Raw genomic sequence first — 20621 nt, 5'->3', positions numbered from 1 at the left:
CACATCTTTTTAACTTCTAGGTAATAGATGGTACACATGAAGAATTTCTGCACACAAAGGCAGCTTGGTTGTCCCAGGAAATGCAGTTGTGCATTTATGTGAGTTGCAAGCTAAACTAACCACTTTATCATGGACACCATTTTTATCTGCAAGAATAACAGACAAATCACGTTTATTCAGCCTTGGGTATCTGACAGGTATGTCCTCAAAAGTAAATGAAATGAGTCTGTCACTTCAAAGAAAACAACTTAGACTCTTTGTTGCCAATGATAACATTTGAGCTTTCAAGTGAAAATCTGAATTTTTGAAAATTTATACTGGCCGCTGTGAACTTGATAGATTTCCAGTACTTTTCTGGTGAAATTGGTGATAAATGTAACAATGTGATCACTTGATATTGGATGTTGAAGTGGGTCAACATTTTGAAGCAATATTTTCTAAATGACTAATGCGTGATATTACAAAGTCCCACATGGGTAAAAGATCCATTCAAAGTGCAAGACAGACCAATAAAATTTATTATAATCATAGGAAATTTTATTGATATGATTTCATATTCCAACTGCAGTGAACCTTTAAAAAACTTCCATTTGCCAGGTTTGATGTAGAATGAAACAATATCCACAATTATCCTAAATATCTAAACATCTCCCAAATACTCCTCTGTTCCAATTACATAGCTGTGTGAGGCCTGATTTCCTTCAAAATATATCACGAGACAAAATACACAAGAAAATAGAAGAACCTAGATTCTTTCTTTTAAACCAGACATCAAATAAATCTGAAAACATGTCAAACAATGACATACTCACTGTTTTGGAAAAAGTTATTTTTCATAAAAGTGTTAATGTTATCTTAAAAAGGAATTGTATTTTAAAATGTGTTTTATTTTATTTATTTAATCATGAGAGACACAGAGGCAGAGACATAGGCAGAGGGAGAAGCAGGCTCTGCATGGGGAGCCTGATCTGGGACTGATCCCAGCACCCCAGGATCATGACCTGAGCCAAAGGCAGATGCTCAACCACTGAGCCCTAAAATGTGTTCTAATTTCTCATATGGTGAACACTGACGACCAGTGGTATTCTAGTAAATGTTTAAGAACCAGCTCCCTGAGGGGGCTTGAGGGAAGCCTGATTTATAGGGCCTGATGATTTTCATGGATTAAATATAAATACTCTTATTACGCCATCACATTCAAGGTACCAATATGTCATGGATACAAAGTTGGGAAGGGACCTGTTCTCACCCGCCTGTGGGGAGGGGACTCCAGCACACCTCTGATACAACCCACCTGTTTGCTGGCATCCTGACTGACTCTGAAGTGTGTTTGAGAACCTATTTCTGAGGACCATCACTCTCACCTCTTGGTAAGTCAGCTCAGCCATGTCAGGCATCCTGAAGAAAGTCCTTGAAGCTCGAATGCTAACGGGGTTCCTCACATAAGCACCCTACAAACTCTTCTGTTATTTCTGCCAATCCCCCAACAAAGACAAGGTGCCTGTATCTTTCTATTCTAATCCCCCCCTTTAAAAAAAAATTCTAATCCCTTCTTAAAGAATTTTTTGATTTAAGGGAACACTTTTTGGGGGTTCCTTCAGGAAGAGCTACAGTTGGTTGTAGCTTGGTCATGATTTACTAGGTGACCTGTGTGTAAAATTGGCTAAATGGACAGTGGATCAGGGTTCACTATCCTCACTCCACCTCCCCTCCTCCCTGTTGTGGGATGAATGAGGATTCTTACAAGGAAGCATTTATATAAACAAAATACTTTATTATTTGAGAAAGAAAAGGCCAGATTACAAAATCTTTATACTGAAGTCTGTTCATTACCACACCAAAGGTTTATAATGGGCTTTAGTTTCTGTAACTATTAGGTTGAACCACATGAAACTGCCAACTTTGTAGATAAAAAAAGTCAAATATTGGCAATTTCATGTGGTTCAACCCCATATAAAATGAGCCAATGGCTAAGATTCCCTTTGGCAGCAAGATGTTCCCAGTCACATGTCTGTTGATGTTATAAACAGATGTCTCAGTGATAAACATGTCCTGCTTGAGAAAAACATCCTGTGCTTAGACCCTGGAAATGGTCTCGTGTAGGTACTGAGTGACTGGTCCCCCAGCTCCAGGGTTGTTCTTCTCAGCAGGCCCCGCCACCCAGCTTCTCAGCCTTATTACACAGATGGCCTCTCCTCTAGGGACACCAGCCCCTGCTCCGAGTGCCCTCCCACATTGCAGGTGAAGCCCGTCTGGCTCTGAAACCAGGATGACTTGATCATTTCCAAGCATCCCGAATGCACGCCCACCCAGGGGGCTCCTTCGAAACCACCATGAAAATTCTCCATCGTGAGCAAAACGTTTTTCTCACATCAAATCCTCCAGTGGATTCTCTTTCCCATCTTGCTTGTCCTCTCTCTGCCTCTGGGCATTCTGCACCCACGAAAACAAGAACACGGAGCTGTGGGTACTGCGCATACAGGAGTAGCATCGTGTCCGGACAGCCCACAATTCGCCAGGTGAGCAAGGACAAGTCGGGTTTTGTTCACGACCTCTCCGTAAAGATCACCCTCCCGCCCCCCACCTGCCCTAGGCTTCAGCTCCCAGTACAATATGTTTAACTTTATGCAGGACGCAGATAAAAATAAAGCTTTCTTACAAATTACATTTTTTTTTTCCAGTGAATTACTTCTGCAGTAAAAGTAGCTGCTACATAAATCCCTCCTGCTCTCTGAAAAGGAGCCACATATTTCCAAAAATAGCATTCTTATTTTAATCATACAGAATAATTTGGGGCGCGGAGGTGGAACCCGGGAAGGAAATGGCTGGTCGGGGAGGTTAGTTGTTGGGGAAACACAGTCGAACTAAAAAATAAAATAAGTTTTGTGTAGAAACGGATTTAAAGGCATGCACAGAAATGGAATACATATGCCATTTGTCAAGAAAAATACTGCTTTATAGCTTTTACATTACAATTAAGGAGAAAGCAGAGGCGAGATGCGCCTCCAGATAATAACATTAAGTGTTTTTATAAAAATTCCCAAATGTACAAAGTCCTTGCCAGATAATAATCTGGGCAAAACAAAACAGAAACAGGGACTGACCCTGTTAGACGTATACCTGTAGGCATATCAAATGTAAATAATACAGACTTTACAACTTCTTCGTCTGGCCTGGCAGACTGTTTGCAAAACGCTGCTGGTGCTCTTGGAAACCGCAGTGAACACCGGACGTCCACGTTCTCATTTCAAATATATTTGCAGAATTATTTTAAATTACAATATACAGTTCTCGTTAAATAGGACTCTGAGAGGATTCCGACAACAATTATTAGGGTTACAGTCATATATACAAACTAACTTCTGAAATGGCACGACTGTCTCCCTGCGCCCTCCGCCTGGCTGAACCAAAGAGACCACTTCTGCCTTTGTGATCCCTGGCTGCCAAAGGCAAAAAAAAAAAAAAAAAAAAAAAGGCAACAAACAACAACAACAACAACAAAAAACGTGTGCCCGAGGCATGCTTGCTCCTTTGGAGAATATCCAACGGCCTGAAGGTTCCTGCCGCGCGGCCTGCTCGGAGCCAGGACGGCTTCCCAGCGCTTCCTTCTCGGCCGTTCTAAGAGCATCATAAATAGTTTGTTCCCGTCAGCAGGCTTTAGAAGTGGGAAACCATGCTGCTTTGGGTGAAAAAGCGCAGTTTCCGAGGAAATAAGGCCACTGCTTCGTGGGGACTTTCCTGGATGCGTGCGATCCCGCCTTTCAGGGTCCTTGGAGCAGTTGGTGGGTCGGGGGGCTGCCGGCGCAGCGCAGGGGGCGCCTCAGTCCTCCGTGTCCGGCTGGACGCCCAGGATGGCATGCAGTTCCTCGGGGGTGAACCCCAGCAAGTTCTGGAGGTCGCACACGAAGCGGTACACGTAGCGCTTCCCCGATGTCTTGTGGATGATGTTCTTGTCATAGTAATAGCGCAAGCCGCGGCTCAGCTTCTCGTAGTTCATCTTGGGCTTGTTTTTCCTCTTTCCCCACCGGCGGGCCACCTGGATGGACACGGGTGGAAAGCGTCCAAATGTGCGATTAAGAGAAAGGGAACGACTTGCTCCCGATGGGGCTTCTCACGCCCGCTGCCCCGAGAGAACCTGAGCACCCCAGACCACGGCACCTAGGGGTGCAGCCTGTTTTAGCCCACGTGCAGGGCACCGAGTTCCTCGGCTGTTTCTCTGAGGATGGAGGTGGGGGCAGGTGGGAGAGTGGGGCCCCCACCCACGGTGCCGGCTGGTGCACCAAGAGCCAAGGTTCACCATCAGCCGGGCCTGACACAAGGGAAATGCTGTGTCCCCCCACCTCCCGGCTTCTGGCTCCAGTCAGCACAGTCAACAGCTGCTGGGTGGGGTTCAGAGCCATGTGACACTGCATTCCTCAATGCTTCTGCTTCCCCAGGGAGTCGGGGAGGCGACAGCTTGCCCTCTGCTGCTGCCAGGGACCACAGGCTTCTTGAATGCCGTCCTGGAGGGTCTGCCCTCTGCTTTCTCCTCCAGGGCTTCCAAAGGCCTGAGCCGAGCTGGGCAGAGCTGCACCAGCCAGAGGACCAGCAAGGGCTGCTGGAGGTTCATCCCCCCCCCACCAGTGGGAAAAAGCAAATTTCCCACGGCATATTCGGACGGTCAGGAGACACCCTCAGTTTACCACTTGTGCCTTTTTATCAGACGAGAAAGCAACTCACAGATGCCCACCTGGTGCCCGTGTGTTCACCCACAGAACACTAGACCCAGCTGTAGTGGTGAACCCTGCCTTGTGCCCAGAGAATTGAATTTATGAGCCCAAAGTGATGAAATCAGGTTTTAAAGCACCGAGACTGACTTCCCAGGCTCTGGCCGTACCTCATCAGGGTCGGCGAGCTTGAACTCCCATCCGTCCCCGGTCCAGCTGATGAACGGCTGGCAGGATTTGTCCGAGAGTAATTCCAGGAGAAACTGCCACAGCTGAATAGGTCCGCTTCCTGGGGGGAGGAGGGGGGATGTGTTATACAGTTTTTTTAATTTTTTTTTAATAAAATATTTTGTTTACTTATTCATGAGAGTCACACACACAGAGGTAGAGACACAGGCAGAGGGAGAAGCAGGGAGCCCGATGTGGGACTCGATCCCAGGACCCCAGGATCACGACCTGAGCCCAAGGCAGGTGCTCAACTGCTGAGCCACCAGGGCTGCCCAAAAATAAAATCTTAAAAAAAAAAAAAATCCTCATGCTTTTTAATTGTTCCTTATGTCGTAAGTTTCAGGGTTCATTTCTAGAACCACCCAGCAGGACAGGCTAAAGGGGCATTTCACCACAGAATGAGGCACGTCCCTGGAATCCTAGGCTGCAGCCTTCCTGCCCAGTGACGGTGGGTAAATTGCTTAATCCAAGACTCAGTTTACTCAACGGCTGCTTGGACATCTGGGGTTGTCTCCATGGCCTCACCGGCTCTGTGAGGTATGCTTTGCTTCTCATATACTCTTTGTGGATTAATATTTAGAACCACCAACTTGTGACGAGAGCATTGCTGTAACTATTTTAAAGATGAGGCACAGCTCAGAGGCAAGGTGCCTTGCCCCAGACCACACACTCATCAAACAGCTCTTCCTCAAGACCCAATGGCCACCAGCAAGAAGGCTCTAAAGCACCAAGGACGGGAGTTCCGGGACCAGAGGTAACTGGGTTACTGGTGTGACCATGGAGCACGATCTACCCTGAGCCAACTGTCCCATCTGTAAAACAGGTTAATACCCCCACCTGCGCTGGACACGTCCCAAGGACAACCAACCATATATATGCCTCATTAACCACATAAAGCTGAGAGTCAACAAGTGGTAACTAATATTAAAGTGAAAAACACCAAGGGGCACCTGGGTGGCTCAGTCAGCTGAGCGCCCGACTCCGGATTTTGGCTCAGGTCATGATCTCAGGGTTGTGAGATCGAGCCCTGTGCCGAGATCCCCGCCCAGAGAGGAATTCTGCTTAGGATTCCCTCTCTCCTTCTGCCCCTTTGCTCCCCACCTCCCACTGGTGTATGCCTGCACACTTCTCTCTCTCTCTCAAAATAAATAAATGCATTCATTGAATAAATAAAAAAAAAGAAAAGAGAAAGACCTCAACGCTACAGCTGTTTATTTTCTTATCAAGCCCACTCCCGTACATGTTTGGAATGACAGAAAAGGGAAAAAATGGATGCTTCTGTATTCTTAGTTTAACCTACTATTTTAAGTAGGCACTTTTTTAAATCTAGTCGCTCCATATGGTCAAAATATGAAAAAAAAAAACACATTTAAGGACCCATGAAGCAATTTAAAAAAAAAAATCTTGGTATTTTTGCTAAAGTACTGGAAATATTTGGTTCTAAAAGCAGCCTTAATATTTGTCCCTTGCCGAAAATAGCTCTCACCCAAATCTTAAAAATAAGATGGATTTTAGCAGCAAAAGCAAAGGTAAACAGTCCCTGTGTTATTTGAGGCTGGCTCGGACGTCCCTCCCTGGGCCAGTTTACATTCTTCGGGATTCCTGGAGTGGGTGAGTCAGAGCCGAAGCCTCCAGAGGCCCGTGTCCCCTGCACGGCCGCTGTCCCCTCCTCTACAGGCTGGCCGAGCACAGCCCAGGTGACGGAGCGGCCCGTGGACGTCATCCATGCCGCTGAGCCCTGTGCACAACAGCTCCTGAGAGCTTGGCCTCTGCAAAATTCAGGGACACAGCCTGCCTGATCTGGGACGACAGCCACGCACGAAATGTGCGACGCAGATGCAATGTGCGCCAACCAGAAACACCTCGGCGGAACACGGCGGGGGCCCAGGGGAGGAGGCGGGGACAGCCCAGGTGACACACTCACCTGTGAAGCCGGCCAGCACTGCCGCAGGTATAACCGGTTTGCCCTGCTCCACCGGGTCGCTCCTCTCCTGGATGTAGTCCTTGAAGGACATGGTCGGCTTATTGAGGCACAGGGATTGGCTGCAGTCATCCTCGAAGCTCTCGAAGGACGGCACTCGCTGCACGTCAAGCAGCGACGACTGGCTGTTCCAGGACTGCAGCAGGGAGTCCGAGCTCTCGAAGCTGTCCGTGCCGTTCTCAGGGGAGTCGCGGTCCCGGGGCTTCCCTGGCAAAGACAACCGGGCACCAAGGCTTGAGCCCTCGGGGACGGCAGACTGTCCAGTGCTCCCGAATGGTGAGGGCCTGCGGGCCGGTCTGGGGTTCACGCCAGCCACCCCCACCCCACCCCACCGACAGCCTGCTGGTGCAGAGCCCCGGACTTCTCAAGGGCACTTGTCCCTTATACGCCCTATACAACCACATCCTCTACCAGTGGCAGCAAGTGCACCTCACGGAATGGAATATTATACAGCAATGAAAAAAGAAAGCCCGCCTGCCCCATCCAACGGCGTGGCGGGTCTCAGGCATAACGAGCAAACGACAAACACGAAAGAAAGCATAATGCTATGGTTCCATTTCTATCAAGCTCCAGGACAGGAAAAACTAACCTATAATGACAAAAATCAAGCCAGTGGTTGCCTCTTGGTTGGGGGGCAGGGGGATGCTTCTGACTGCAGGAATGTCCTATTTCTGCATGGTCTCCCCAAATATCCCACTGGGTGGAGGGATCCAGCCGTGAGCAGGGGCCATGTATCGTTTACTCCATACCCGTACAGTCGGGCCCGGAGCCTGCGACCCGGAGGGAGTCGATGTGTGCTGAGCAAGCCTGTCACCCGCGGTGGTGACACTGCGGAGCCCTCGGCACACGGGGATCGCACTTACCAGAACCGCCAGTGAGCACGTTCAAGTTGCCGCTCGCGAAGTCCTGGCCGACCGGGCAGTAGTTGACGCTGACGGTGCTGAGCCGGGACTTGGAGAGCATCTGGAACTCCTGCTCAGAGCCGAGCGCGCCGGGTGCTGCCGAGGGTGCACACACGTCCAGGAGGCCGCCTTTAGGGTAATTCTGCGTCTGCACCCCATACGTTGCTTGTTCCACACCAAAGCCTGGGATGGGACAGTCGGAAGGCAGAGCTATTAGGTGGAGTGACAGGGTCACCGGAGACCCTCCATGCCCTTGAACTGAATCAAACGCGACCGGTTCTGTAGGGTCTAACCCGCCCCGAGACCATGGTGGAAAGGAGGCTTCGGCAGGCGGCTCCTCTCCTAGCTCCCCTTCTCAGGCCATTCATGCTGTCAGCCCACAAGCCCTTCCCCAACGCGCCTGCTGCCTCTGGACCAAGACGTGAGGTTAACATTTCTTGAGGTTAACATTTCTCCGGCTCTAGTGCATCAAACGCTTTATGTGACTCTCAGGATGGCAGAGGCTCTTTCACTTCCAGGGGAAGTGAGGCTCGGAGAGCCTGAGTGATCTGCTACCCAGTATGTGACTTGTAGGGGAACATCCCCTCCCTCTGCTGGCGAGGGGGGCCGCCCAGAGCCTACACTCATCAGTGTCAGTGACCAGAAGGCCCGAATTCCAGGCCACTTCTTTAAGCTCCAAAGATCAGAGCAAATTTAGAATTGCTTTCTACATGCTTCCTGTGCCTGGCACCTCTTATCTATTCCTCGAGCTCTGACCACAGCCATCAGATGCTCACTTCGCTCCGCCCCGTGCTCCGGGAACTGCCTTAGAGAGCACTGGCCAGTGCAAAGACAATGCCAGCCACGTAGGCCATGTTAAATTTCCTAATAGCCATAGGAACAAGGTAGAGAGAAACAGGTGAAAATTAATTATAATATTTTAATATTTTACCTGACTCAGTGTCACCAATGATCATTTTACATGTAATCAATCTCTTAAAAATTATTAAGGAGGCATTTTACATTCTTCGTTCCACTGAGCCTTTCAGAGCCATTGTATTCTTATCCCACGTCTCGGTGTGGACCAGCTGCATTTCCAGCAGCTCAGCAGCCACGTGTGGCCACCCCACGGGACAGCACAGGCCTAGACCGTGCCTTCAGACCTTCTGCTAGGGAGTCCAAATTTATTTTTATTTTATTTATTTGGGGGAGGCAGTTAGGAGCCCAAATTTAATAGGAAAAGCTAAAAGCAAGGTCTTCAGGGCAGAACTGATTGGACTGACCTAGTGAATTGCTATTAATCCAGTGAGGGACTGAGTTGAGGTGTGAATTTTCTTCATACTGATCTTCTGTCTTTTCTTGGTTTTCTGAAAAAACAGACGGGAGAGGTAGGATTACAAATCAAGGTTAAAACTACACACAGAAAAAAAAAAGTGTATTTCTAAATGACTGCTGTCTGGTTATTTTAGAAAACCTGAATGCATTTACGCTTCACATTTAAGCTGATGGTATTCGGTGTCATTCGGTCTGTTTTGTTTTTTTTTTTTAATTTGGTCTTTTTCAAAAACTAGAGACGGCAATGAATTTTTAATAGCCAGAGGACGTTTTCCAAAATGAATGCTGTCACTGGCCACGTGAAATGTTCTACTGCATAATCTTAAATATCTAGAGTGTGAATTTAATTCATCCATGCCATCAATAGGTAGTTAAATATTTATGAAGCGCCACCTGTCCCAGGGGCTGGGAGTACAGGGGGTTAGTAAAGCAGATCCAGTTCCTGCCAGATACAAGGGTTTGTGGCTTCAAACCCTACAGAGCTGTGGGGCTATCAAGGGGGGACCACAGTGCCCCAGACCTTGGAAATGGAAAAATTATTAGCATTTTCTGTGTGTGCTGACTTCCCACAAACACACGGAACCACACACACCCACACATCCTGGTCCACAGACCTACGCCCAGAGTAATGGCAAAACGGGCCCAACCTGCCAGTGAACAGACCCATCAGAAACTTGTCAAATCAGACTTGTCCAAGTTCAGGGAGAATTTGGGAGTCTCCAAAAATAAGTTTCCGTGGGCCCCAAAAGCCACAGCTGAAAAGAGAAGGGGACTGAAGCCTTCTCAGGTCTTTTAAAGATTCTGAGTCTGTAAAAGTGTTGAAACTCGGGGTTTAAAATCAAGTGAACAAGCACTACGGCCCTGAACTCCACCAATGCACTAACTGTCTTATATTTTCAACCTAGTCCCTCACTAAAAATTATTTTTTTCTTTTTAACTGGATGTATTTTTAACATTGCTGTCGACACTCTCTTAAGGCTTACACCTAGACTTTCTATACGATGAGAGTGCTTTTGTTCCGCGGCCAGTTTCTGTATAATGTGTCAGTGTATAAATATGTGTCAATTACTTCTGCGTTTGTTTAAATACCTGAAACCCAAAGAAATTCGTGTTGTCAGATTCCTTTTGGTCTCAGGAAAATTTACTGTAAAATTCACAGAGTTTGTTTTTTTTTTTTTTTTTTAATTCACGGAGTTTGAATAAAGGCTCCCTTTCATTGAGGCTGACTTACTTCTCTGGGTTCGATAAGGTGAGCCACAAAACACGGGATGACTTCTTGCTGGCCTCCATATCTGAGCCAACACGCACTCCTCTGACACATGCCATCTGACCACCGTCAACAAGTGAGTGACTAAGGTTACTGCCTTGTGGCTATACTTGATGCTACACACACACACACACACACACACACACACACATACACACACACACACTTCTGTGGATTAAAAACCCATAATCACTGCCACATATTTGACTCACTCTGGTGGCATTTTCAAGCAATTTACTCTACATTATTTGAAACCCTGACTGCACGATCACAGAGCACTGATTCCCCCCATCGCCCTTCCCCCACCATGGCTTTCCCCAAGGGGGAGGAGCCCCGTCAGTCACTCAGCTGAACCTTTGATCATCTGCTCCAGATGCTCCCAGAGAATGTCGCCCACAAAATCAGGTGCCAGCTCCAGAAAACGCTCCTTGCCCAGGTTACACAACACCTGGCCGTTCATGCCGAACCTCTGGAGGTTCACGTTCACCAGGCTGAACTCGTTGGTGGCCCAGAGAAGCCACTGGCACACCTGCTGCTCGGTCCACAGCCAGGGGTCTGCAGGGGAGGGAAGAAAAAGTCAGAACACACACAGGGAGAAAATGTGGAGGGAGACAAGGAGACCAGAATCACTCCTGATCCAGATGCGTACCAGAGACCCACCCACGGAGCAAGCCACCCAGCTAAATTCTAAGACACTAATCGTGATGAATTAAGCATTCGGTTAACTGGGTCAGAATAAAAAGTGGCTCAGATTAACCGCATCCCTGCCACCCTGCAAGATGCCCTAAACAAAGCTGAAAAAAAAAAGTCATCTCAAGCAACTGTGGTAAGAGTTGTTGTTCTAGTACAACATAGACTCAGAGAAAGGACTCGAAAAACTGGCACTTACTCTTTGGGATGCCAAGGCGGCGCTGCTCCTTCTTGAAGCCGCTGAAGGTAGCTTTTAAGGCTTGACTCATTACAGCCTTGCTGCACGGAGTTAACAGAGGCAATTCACAGTTGGTTGAGTCTAGAAAAAGAAACCCATGGGGACATGAGGACTTCAAGCTGGGAATACCAGATAGAGAATTTAGGGGAGAAATCTTAGTTCTCAGCAAGAACAACTGCAGTCTCAAACCTTGACGTAATTCCTTAAAGGAGTATAAATATTAACAAAAATTTGAAGGAGGGGACAGGAAGTGAAAAAAATATTATTGTCTTAAAAAAACATCTAAAATAAAACTCAAGCTTTATTTTATTTTGCAAATCATTTTGCAGAACTTCATAAAACAATCCCCCTTAGCTGAAATTTCTATCTAAATCTCCTTTAACATCTTTAGACAACGAAAGAAAGTACGTGGTTTTGGTCAAAAGTTTTAAGGGATGCAAATGCACCCTAAGTGACTTCCATTACACTAAGCAGCGGGCAAAGGGACTTCTGACACACCTGCAATTTTTTTTTTTTAAGGAAAGGGAATTATTATTATTTTTAGATTATTTATTCATGAGAGGCACACAGAGAGAGAGGCAGAGACAGAGGGAGGGAGATGCAGGCTCCATGCAGGGAGCCCAACGTGGGACTCGATTCCCGGACTCCAGGATCACACCCTGGGCCAAAGGCAGGCGCTAAACCGCTGAGCCACCCAGGGATCCCCACACCTGCAATTTTTAATGAAAAACAATCTTCTCTGGATTCGCTCAGCAATTTCAAGAATGATAAATGACTGGCACGTGATGGCATGCTTATGCAAGCATGTGTTTTAATTAGTTTTCGGGGCTATATCTTCTAGCACCTACTTCGTATGACAAAGTAATCTCTGGAATGTTTCCAAGTAATAACACTATCACAGTAATTGTGCAGGCATTATCTGACTGCTATCCCTTTAAAAAATAATAAACAACAACATTAAGAACTACAGACGTAGGACACCCGCCTGGGTGGCTCAGTGGTTGAGCATCTGCATTTGGCTCAGGTGTGATCCCAGGGCGCTTGATCCCACATCAAGCTCCCTGCAGGGAGCCTGCTTCTCCCTCCGCCTGTGTCTCTTGCCTCTGTCTCTCTCATGAATAAATAAACAAACAAAATCTTAAAAAAAAAAAAAAACCTACAAAAGTAAATGCAGATGGGCAAATATTAGCAAGTATAATTTGTTGCCCCAAAACTCCAGGGGGGGGGGATGATCTAACAGATGATAAGACCCCAGAATGAGAAGCTGGAGTGCACTTTAATGGTCTGCTTTGCAGGTCCCCCTGGGAGATGGAGCCCGGCTTGCTACAGTGATGAAAACATCCCACTGAAAATCTCAGGGGCTCCCCTGCAGTTTGCTACCAGCAAGGCATTTGCTCTCACCAGGGTGCGTCTGGCAGCAGATGACATTAGAACCAACAGGCTCATAAAGAAGGAAAACTGTCTTCTCCCAGGCCCAGAGCCACCATCCGACTTTTCATACCAAAGATTCAAGACACCAACCTTTGTCGCTTTACCAACTGTCATCTTTTTATTAACTGAACTACCGGAAACCATGCACAGTTTGTCAAGTCTGAGTAACAAATTACCATGAGAAATTGAATCCAAGCCTGTCGGCACTTCTTGCAGTGTTTGCTCTTCATTTAGAGAGGGGAAAATAGCAAACAGGGATCCATCAAAGGTGTCAAAAGCTGGCTGGCGCTGCAAAACAGATGGAGGAGAAAACTGAAATTAATCTTTAAACTCATTTAATTACCTGTTTTAAAAGGGGTCGTCCATGGGCGATCTTACTTATGCACCCTGATGAAACTGGCAAATATAAAGCCATCAAAGGAACTGACCAGTCAGTGCTCTGATCAGACGTCTACACAGTCCAAATTTTACTCTGGATCATTGCATTGACCTCACGGAGTCGGAAGGACTGGAAATTTATTTTGAATGGCCTAATGAATTTCAATTAATAAAATAAGTAAACAAACCTAAAAATAACAGAGTTTGGAACAACAGTGCTGCGTGGGACTTAGAGACCACCTGGTCCAAACACCCGGCCCCTCAGCCACATCAGAGGGAAACTGAGTCAGACCCTCAGCAGGACAGTTTTAGCTCATTGCAGTTAAAGCAGAGGCAGACGAGTGAGTGAGATTTGGAAAACAGTGAGATAAATTATTTGTGGAAGCATTTATTTTTGTTTAACCGTGGCATGCTTTAATTGAAACTAGATTTTTTTTTTCCCCTCACCAATTCCAAAGGTTCAGAAGACCGAAAAACATTCCTCACGGTTTAATTTTATAAAAGTAAAGGTGTTGAAAAGACCCCTGGCTCCCCATCATTAACTAAGGGGAAAGATTTCTAAAGGAAAAAAAAAAAGTTTCAAGATAAAGTCTTTACAGCTTAGGGGGACGAAGTGGACAGGGACACAGGGAAAGATAAGCCCCAAGTGTGTTGATCTCATCTAAAATTTATGAAAGAAAAGATAGCCTTTAAATGTAAGACCTGTTTATAAGTAACAGATGAAGTCTTGATTCATCGCTGCCTGACTTGCTGAGGAACGTAAAAGATGGGTATATTTTTCCAACATACACTGGAAAGCCCATGTTATGTGTAATACATGACCCGTCTGTTGAGTCATCAATTAAAAAAAATGTGCAACACATTTACAAATAAAATCGGTTTGTGTGCTTTCTTCTTAGAAATGCAGAACAATGAGTGACGCATTACGTAAGAAGGCAGCCAGCACAAGTTGGAACTCAGCCGAAAACACTCAAGACAATCATGTCCCAATGATGTTGAAGCCCAGCACCCCCCTCCTCCTCCCCGACTGAAGCCCAAGACAATAATGCTCGACAGCCAAAACCTTAAGGGAAAAAACAATCAAGTTCGAAATCCACATCCAGATTTATAAACTAACTTCAGGGATAATTTTGGTGAAACAGCCAATTGATTTTTTAAATTCCCACTAGCGTTTCCCCAGGTGACCAAGAAATGCCTCTCCTTTCCTGACTGGAAGTTCTTTTTTTAAAATCAGGAAGCCAAAAGACAATACAAATTCGCACTGAGTATTTCAACACATCAATTTCAGCAACGACTGTTTCTTCTCCAAACCCAGAAATCACATGGGCATCATCAAGTTCTTTTTAACTTATAGAAGGAAGAATTTCTCTTTCCAGGGGTGTGGTTACAAACTCAATACCACAATTTCTTGTACAGTTTGTGCCATGCTGAAAACATCTGACCAAATCAAACCAGAAAACTCACTGGCTTGAAGTTTCATGACCTTCGTGACACTCTAGAGGAGCCTGTGCCCATTTTTGGCTCCTTGGGCTCTCCCAGACAAACAACCTCAAAAGGACTTAACGAAGGAAAATATAACACACCAGGGATACATCAGTAGAAGAGCTTGGAGGGGACCAGTCTAAAATCACTGCTCCAAAACCCGTTTACTACATGACGCTAAGAAAACAATCAAATCTCGCTGTCACATTTGGAGAAGGCCAATGGGAAATGATCTGTTTGTGCTACTCAAGAACATTCCCAAAAGGACTGAGACAGAAGCTACATGAGATTTGGTTATTATGCACCAGAAAAGGTTCCTTTATCTTTCATCTGTGCTTTGGTTTATGCCAATAGGCACACTGGTTCACTGGTTCTCTGTGGCAGTGAGGACAGGCTGCCTGCAGCCCTGGGGTCACTGCCTCTTCTGAAGGAAGAAGCCTTCACAGTGGGGCTGGTCTTCTTCCTCTCAGCTCTTTTCTTTCTAGTTCTTTAAGAACCAACCCCTCGCCCCTGGGGAAACTCACGAGTGAGCAGTAGAGAGACAGCTTCTCCAGCTCTGCCCTACGGAGAATCATAGGATTTTTCACCTGCTAGAAGTCTCAGAAATAAAACCACAAAGGCCTCACCATCTGCAAATTAAATGGTTTCAGATCTTGGAAGACAAGTAGAACAAGCATCAGGAGACCCATTTTATAGACTAGAAAACTGAGGCCCAGAGAGATTAAGCAAACAATCCAGAGTCACACAGCCCGTAAATTAAAAGGCTGGGGCTAGAGCCAATCTTTTAGGACCTAGCATATTATTTTTTTCTCCCAGAGATGGAGTTTTCTGATATTTTAAAAAAACATTTCGGTTAAGACTTGCTCACTTACCTTGAGTGTCCCTCTGTAACTGTTAGATACAGGGGCCACCTGGTCCATGTTCTTGATTCCAAAGTCATTCATCTTTAAAAAAAAAAAAAAGAAAGAAAAAGGAAAAGACATAAAGAAAGAGTCACGGGGGCAGCAAAGCATGCACATTTTTAAGAAGTACTGGCTGCGTCAACCCTAATTCTGGTGGAGTCTGTCAAGTTCTACAGCAAGACAGGTCATTCAAAACTGAATGCCAGTTCTTACTCAAAAGGCCCAGCTTGCAAAGGGCATGCTATTCAAGTAATTAAATAATCATGCTGATTCTCTACTGAATTCCACTTAGATATGAAGCACACACATAAAGTCACTTTCTGGCTGGCTGGTCAGGGCCTCCCAAGGGAGCCAGGCTAGGGGGGCTGAGCAAGGAGGACCCCATCTTTCCATGACAGGAGTGGGCCGAGCTGCTTTTCATTGCCATGTCCATGGTCTGCTCAGAGCGCAGGACCTCAGTGCGGGTGGCGGGAGCCAGGAAGGCACAGGCCACTCCCGTCTGCTGGGGAAGAGCGAGGAGGGGAGGCAGTCAGCTCAACCTGGAACTCCTGGTGGATCCAGATATCCAGCTCCGGGGCAGCATGCTGGAAAGAGCCTTCGAGGCCCTAAACCCTCCCTAAGCTGTGCAGAAACATTCCCAGGAAGGACATAAAAGGTTCCCAGAACCACTGCTTCAGACCAAACCCCCTGCATTGTCCCAGATCCTCCTGTGTTCACTGCACACACTCCAGATGTGTCCGACGTGTGTGTTGCTCAGCTGTGCGTCTCCTCGAGGGGGAAGTAATGCCGATCATGGATCGGTCTCACTTGCTCAGTATAGGCCTATACTACACAGACCTGAGCTGACCAGCGTGGTAGCCACCAGCCTCCTGTGGCTGGGCCCACGGCTAGGATGGGCTGAGAGGAGCTGCGCATGTAAAAGCCACAAGATTTCAAAGATTTGGTAGAAAAAAAGTATCTCAGTAACGAGACTTTCTATTTACTGCATGTTAATGTAATATTCTGAATGTATTCAGTTAATTGAAATATATTGCAATTAACTGCACTTACTTTACCATATCTAATGGGCTCTTGGAAATTTTATAGTTACTTCTGTGGCTTGCAAGTGGACAGTGCCGTACGCTGAAAACTTAACTTGGAGCCCTAACATGTGGCTGGCTGGGTAAGTTCTATATTAATAAGGAAGAAAGGTACCAAGATAACGCCACCAGAGTGGCATATAAAAATATAGAGCAACTAAAACTAAAACTCATTTTTCGAAGGGGCTGGGTTAGCATCAATAATAGTAACCTTTACCCCATGGGGCAAGCCTCGCCCCGTGTCCCCCACCCCCCAGCTCCAGCTTCCTGGCTTTGGAACTGAATGAAGGTCTAGAGGAAGCTTTACAGGGTCCCTCTAATTGTCCTGCCCCATGATCTCCCCTGGGTGCTGCCACCTGTTACAACCAGAAATTTCGAGCAATTAAAACATTGTGCAATTGACAGCGCTTACTGGAGGTGGCAAGTAGGCCATTTCCCCGTGACTACTTCGAGTTTGTACTTTGTTTTCTCTTTATGATCAACGTTATGGCTAAACCAGACCTCCCAACTACTACTACTACTACACACACACACACACACACACACACACACACACACACACCCCTGGCTAGAGAGGCAGCGTGGGAGGAGAGTCTACGCCGCAGAGCAAGCAAGAGGCGCTGGGGAAGGTTGTTAAAACCCTCAGAGTACGAGTAATTATCATGGTGGACAATGGAGGCTGGAAAACACTGAAAATAAATTAATAGTCCTATGGGGCGAGATGGGAGTAGAGAAAGGGTTGTCCTGCTTCCAAAGTGGCCACCCTGGCTCAGAATCTCCACTCGGTGGATCATGCCATCCACATGCACTCAGGAACCAATATTCACTACTAATGATCCCAGTGGGACAGAGTCCTCCTGACAAGAGCTAAGCCCAAGCTGGGCGACCCCACATTCCCACTTCACTGAATCTTCCTGACTTTTCTGAGACACAGGTGTAACATTTTTCGGCGATGTTGCCTCTTACCGGGCAATGGAGGCCCAGAGACCTCTCATGACTTGCCCAGGATCACACAGCTCCTGCAGAGCTACTAAGGGAGGCACAGTGCAGATCAATCCCAGGGGATCTCCTTCATGGGGAGTAACGGGAGGATGAGGCATGGGTCTTCTCCCACCATATCACTACAGAGTGGAGAGAGTGCATACAAACATTCTTAGACCACGGCCCTGCTCTCTACTCTTGAACCATGGGACGTGCTTCCTAACTCTGAGCTTTACGAACTAAATCCTGTTACCTGCTGATTAAATCAACAAACCCTAAATAGAAGACCCAAATGATAAAGACATCTTAACAGCTACCAGTGGTCCCTCCTGAGCCCACTAGGCCAGCTCTTTTTCTAAGTCTGGTTTGCAGAAAACCTTGCTGACTTTATTGGGCATTTTTTTTCAGCCTCAAAGAAATGGACTGAGCGAATTGGTATGGAAGGTACTGGATAAAGCTTGCCTGGTTTTTTGGGTACAAATAGCAGGAGAAAAGGCAGTCTACCACTCCCACATAAAGAGCTCTAATTACTAGCCGCAGAATAGAATTCTCTTGTTGTCCAGCTTTTAATTTGTTTTGTAAAAACCATGTGGAATCAAAGTGCTCCTCCAATGGTTTCAGGCAGACACATAACTAACGAAATTGAAGTTCACTTATTTTACTCAACAAAGCTTGTTAAGGTGGCAGACAGGTCAAGTTTCTCTACCCAAATTAATTTTAAATTCAAGTCCTCGCGGGTTGCTCTACAGATTGCTGCTTTTGAACAACAACAAAAAAAGGAAAGAAAACATGGCAGAAATGTGTGAGCTGGGAACAGTAAAATTTTAAAACAAAGAGAACTTGCCTAACAACAGTACCTTTCCTGCAAGGGAGTGATCATTTATGTGAGCGATCAGAGCTCAGGTTTAGAGTTGGGTAAATCTGAAAAACAAAAGCCAAAAAACGAAGCCATTTGCTACCTTTGGAAGGTTGGTTTGCTCTTCTTTGGAAAGTTTATCAGTTTAGAGAGAGCAATGACTAACCTCAGAAATGAGTGAATATTTCCCTGCAGGGCCCACAGTGCTAACATTCACTGTACTGTGATATCACTCAGAATTTTAATAAACCTTAACTTGGAGATTTATCTCCGCGATTGGGGGTGGTGTGGACAGACAGCGCACAGGCACTTCCATTATCCAGGACCAGCACAATCTCCTGCTGGTGAATTAAAATGAATCACCTCTATCTCCAAAGGGGACTGCTCACTTCTTTACTTTCTAAATAAGTAGCTCGTCTCTACCAGTTCAAGCTACCCTGCAACTGAATGGAGAGGCCCATATCTTGAGTCTCCTGTGCTTAAACACACACGCACACACGCACAAACCACCCCCCCAAAAAAAACCGAAAATCAAACCCAAACCAAAAAACCCACAGACGTGCAAACGTTAACCTTTCATTCAAAATCCTTTAAGAAGGCGAGAATAAAGGCAGCTCCGCGCACCCACACCCGCATTTCCGACAGGCTCCCACGCTCGACTCGCGGCCCCAGCGCCCCCATCCAGGAGCCCCGGGGCGCCCTGGGGGGTCTCGCCTTCGCCCGCCGCCCCCCTCCCCCCGCCAGGGCCCGGGGTGGCCGAGCAGGTGACCGGGGACCTGGCACGTTGCGGGGGAGCCGCAGCCTCCAGGTGTTCCAGGTGCTCCAGGTGCTCCAGGCGCCCCCCCGCCCCGCCCCGCCCCGCCCGCACCCTGCGCGGCCCGCGCGCTCCGGTAAGTCACCGCAAAGCCGGGCGCGCGGGGGCCCCTCCGCGGAATCAGCGCGGGGCGCCCTCTGGATGGAGCCCCCCCAAACCCGCATTGCCTTTTAGAAACAAAAGCGAGTGGAACAGGCGGGCGCGCCCCGCCGGTCCCCTCGGCCACCCGGGGCCGCGGCCCAAGTTCGCGGCCGGCTCCGCGCATCACCGCCCGGACCCCCACCCCCACCCCGCGCATCACCGCCGGGTCCCCCCGCGCATCACCGCCCGGGCATCCCCCGCCCCCCTCCCGCGCATCACCGCCCGGACCCCCCCCCAGCATCACCGCCCGGCCCCCCCCCAGCATCACCGCCCGGACCCCCCCCCAGCATCACCGCCCGGACCCCCCCCCAGCGCATCACCGCCCGGACCCCCCCCAGCGCATCACCGCCCGGACCCCCCCCCCAGCGCATCACCGCCCGGACCCCCGCCCCCCAACCTCCCGCCTCCGAGCCGGGCCCCCGGACGAGCAGTCGCCGCCCCGCCGCGACCCCGGCTGTGCCCCGGGATCCGGACCTCGGGGCTGCCCACGTCCGCCGCCCGGGGGTCTGGGTCCCCGGGAGAGGAGCCGCGCCGAGGGCGCCCTCCCGCCCCCCCCCCCCCCGGGGCCCAGCTCTTACCGCGCCGCTTCGGGCAGGGCCGGCGGCTCTCGGGGCCGGGCTCCGCGGGGCGCGTCGGACGCGAGCGAGGGCGGCGGGGCGGGGGGGGGTCCGGGCGCGGGGCGCGGGCACCCGGCGGGGGGCGGGGGTCGGGGGTCGGGAGCCGGGGACGCTGGTCGGGCGAGGCGGGCGGCTCCGGGGCTGGAGGACCGGGCCGCACCGCGCTCCGTGCCGCCACCGGAGGAAGTAACCGGCCGGTCCCCTCCGCGGCGCGCTCTTCAGGGCCGGGGGAGGAGAGAGGAGGGAGGAGAGACGACAGAGGGGAGGGGAGGAGAGGCGAGGGGGAGGGGAGGAGACGGGAGGAGGAGAGAGCGCGGGGGGGGGGAGGAAGGAGGGAGAGGAGGGAGGAGGAAGGGCGGCGGGAGGGGAGAGGAGTGGAGGGACGGAGGAGGAGGAGGAGGAGGAGGAGGAGGAGGAGGGCGGGCAGCGGCGCGGAGGGGTGAGGACGCGAGGGGAGGGGCGAGGGGAGGGGCGCGGGGCGGGGCCGGCTCCCTCCTGCCGGGGCGCGGGGCGCCCGCTGTCACCTGGCTGCAGCCCTTGCCTGCGGCTCTGGGACCGCGGGGCCTCCCCTCGGAGGGTTCGGTCCCCCCCCCCGTCCCGAGGCCTTCACCCCA

At 48.9% G+C, this 20621-nt stretch overlaps 1 protein-coding gene across 2 annotated transcripts; it reads right to left on the bottom strand.

The window, feature by feature from the left end:
• Positions 1-1753: 1753 nt before the first annotated feature.
• ETS2 (ETS proto-oncogene 2, transcription factor) lies at positions 1754-20234 on the bottom strand. 2 transcript variants are annotated; one of them, XM_055313462.1, is made up of 10 exons: positions 19969-20234; positions 15490-15561; positions 12934-13045; positions 11288-11407; positions 10753-10953; positions 9080-9163; positions 7779-8000; positions 6859-7122; positions 4877-4995; positions 1754-4036 (listed from the first exon to the last, which is right to left on the bottom strand). In XM_055313462.1, the coding sequence occupies exons 2-10, from the start codon at positions 15559-15561 to the stop codon at positions 3821-3823; spliced, it is 1410 nt and encodes a 469-aa protein (XP_055169437.1). In that variant the 5' UTR covers positions 19969-20234; the 3' UTR covers positions 1754-3820. The 2 variants fall into 2 exon arrangements, with proteins under 2 accessions (XP_055169437.1, XP_055169436.1); XM_055313461.1 differs by lacking the exon at positions 19969-20234 and adding an exon at positions 18437-19194.
• Positions 20235-20621: the final 387 nt, after the last annotated feature.

Source organism: Nyctereutes procyonoides, unplaced genomic scaffold (genome assembly GCF_905146905.1).
Source record: "Nyctereutes procyonoides isolate TBG_1078 unplaced genomic scaffold, NYPRO_anot_genome, whole genome shotgun sequence".
Taxonomy (NCBI): Eukaryota; Metazoa; Chordata; class Mammalia; order Carnivora; family Canidae; genus Nyctereutes; species Nyctereutes procyonoides.
The sequence above is the reverse complement of the archived record's forward strand: the minus strand, read 5'-3'. Positions and strand labels throughout refer to the sequence as shown.

Bases quoted from the DNA above. Each gene is read 5' to 3' on its own strand.
- ETS2 (XM_055313462.1), bottom strand. From the start codon at position 15,561: ATGAATGACTTTGGAATCAAGAACATGGACCAGGTGGCCCCTGTATCT. The intron at 4,996-6,858 runs GTGAGTGTGTCA...TCCTCCCCCCAG, and splicing joins AGTGCTGGCCGGCTTCACAG to GAAGCGGACCTATTCAGCTG. The intron at 4,037-4,876 runs GTACGGCCAGAG...GTGTCCATCCAG, and splicing joins AGCTCGCCGACCCTGATGAG to GTGGCCCGCCGGTGGGGAAA.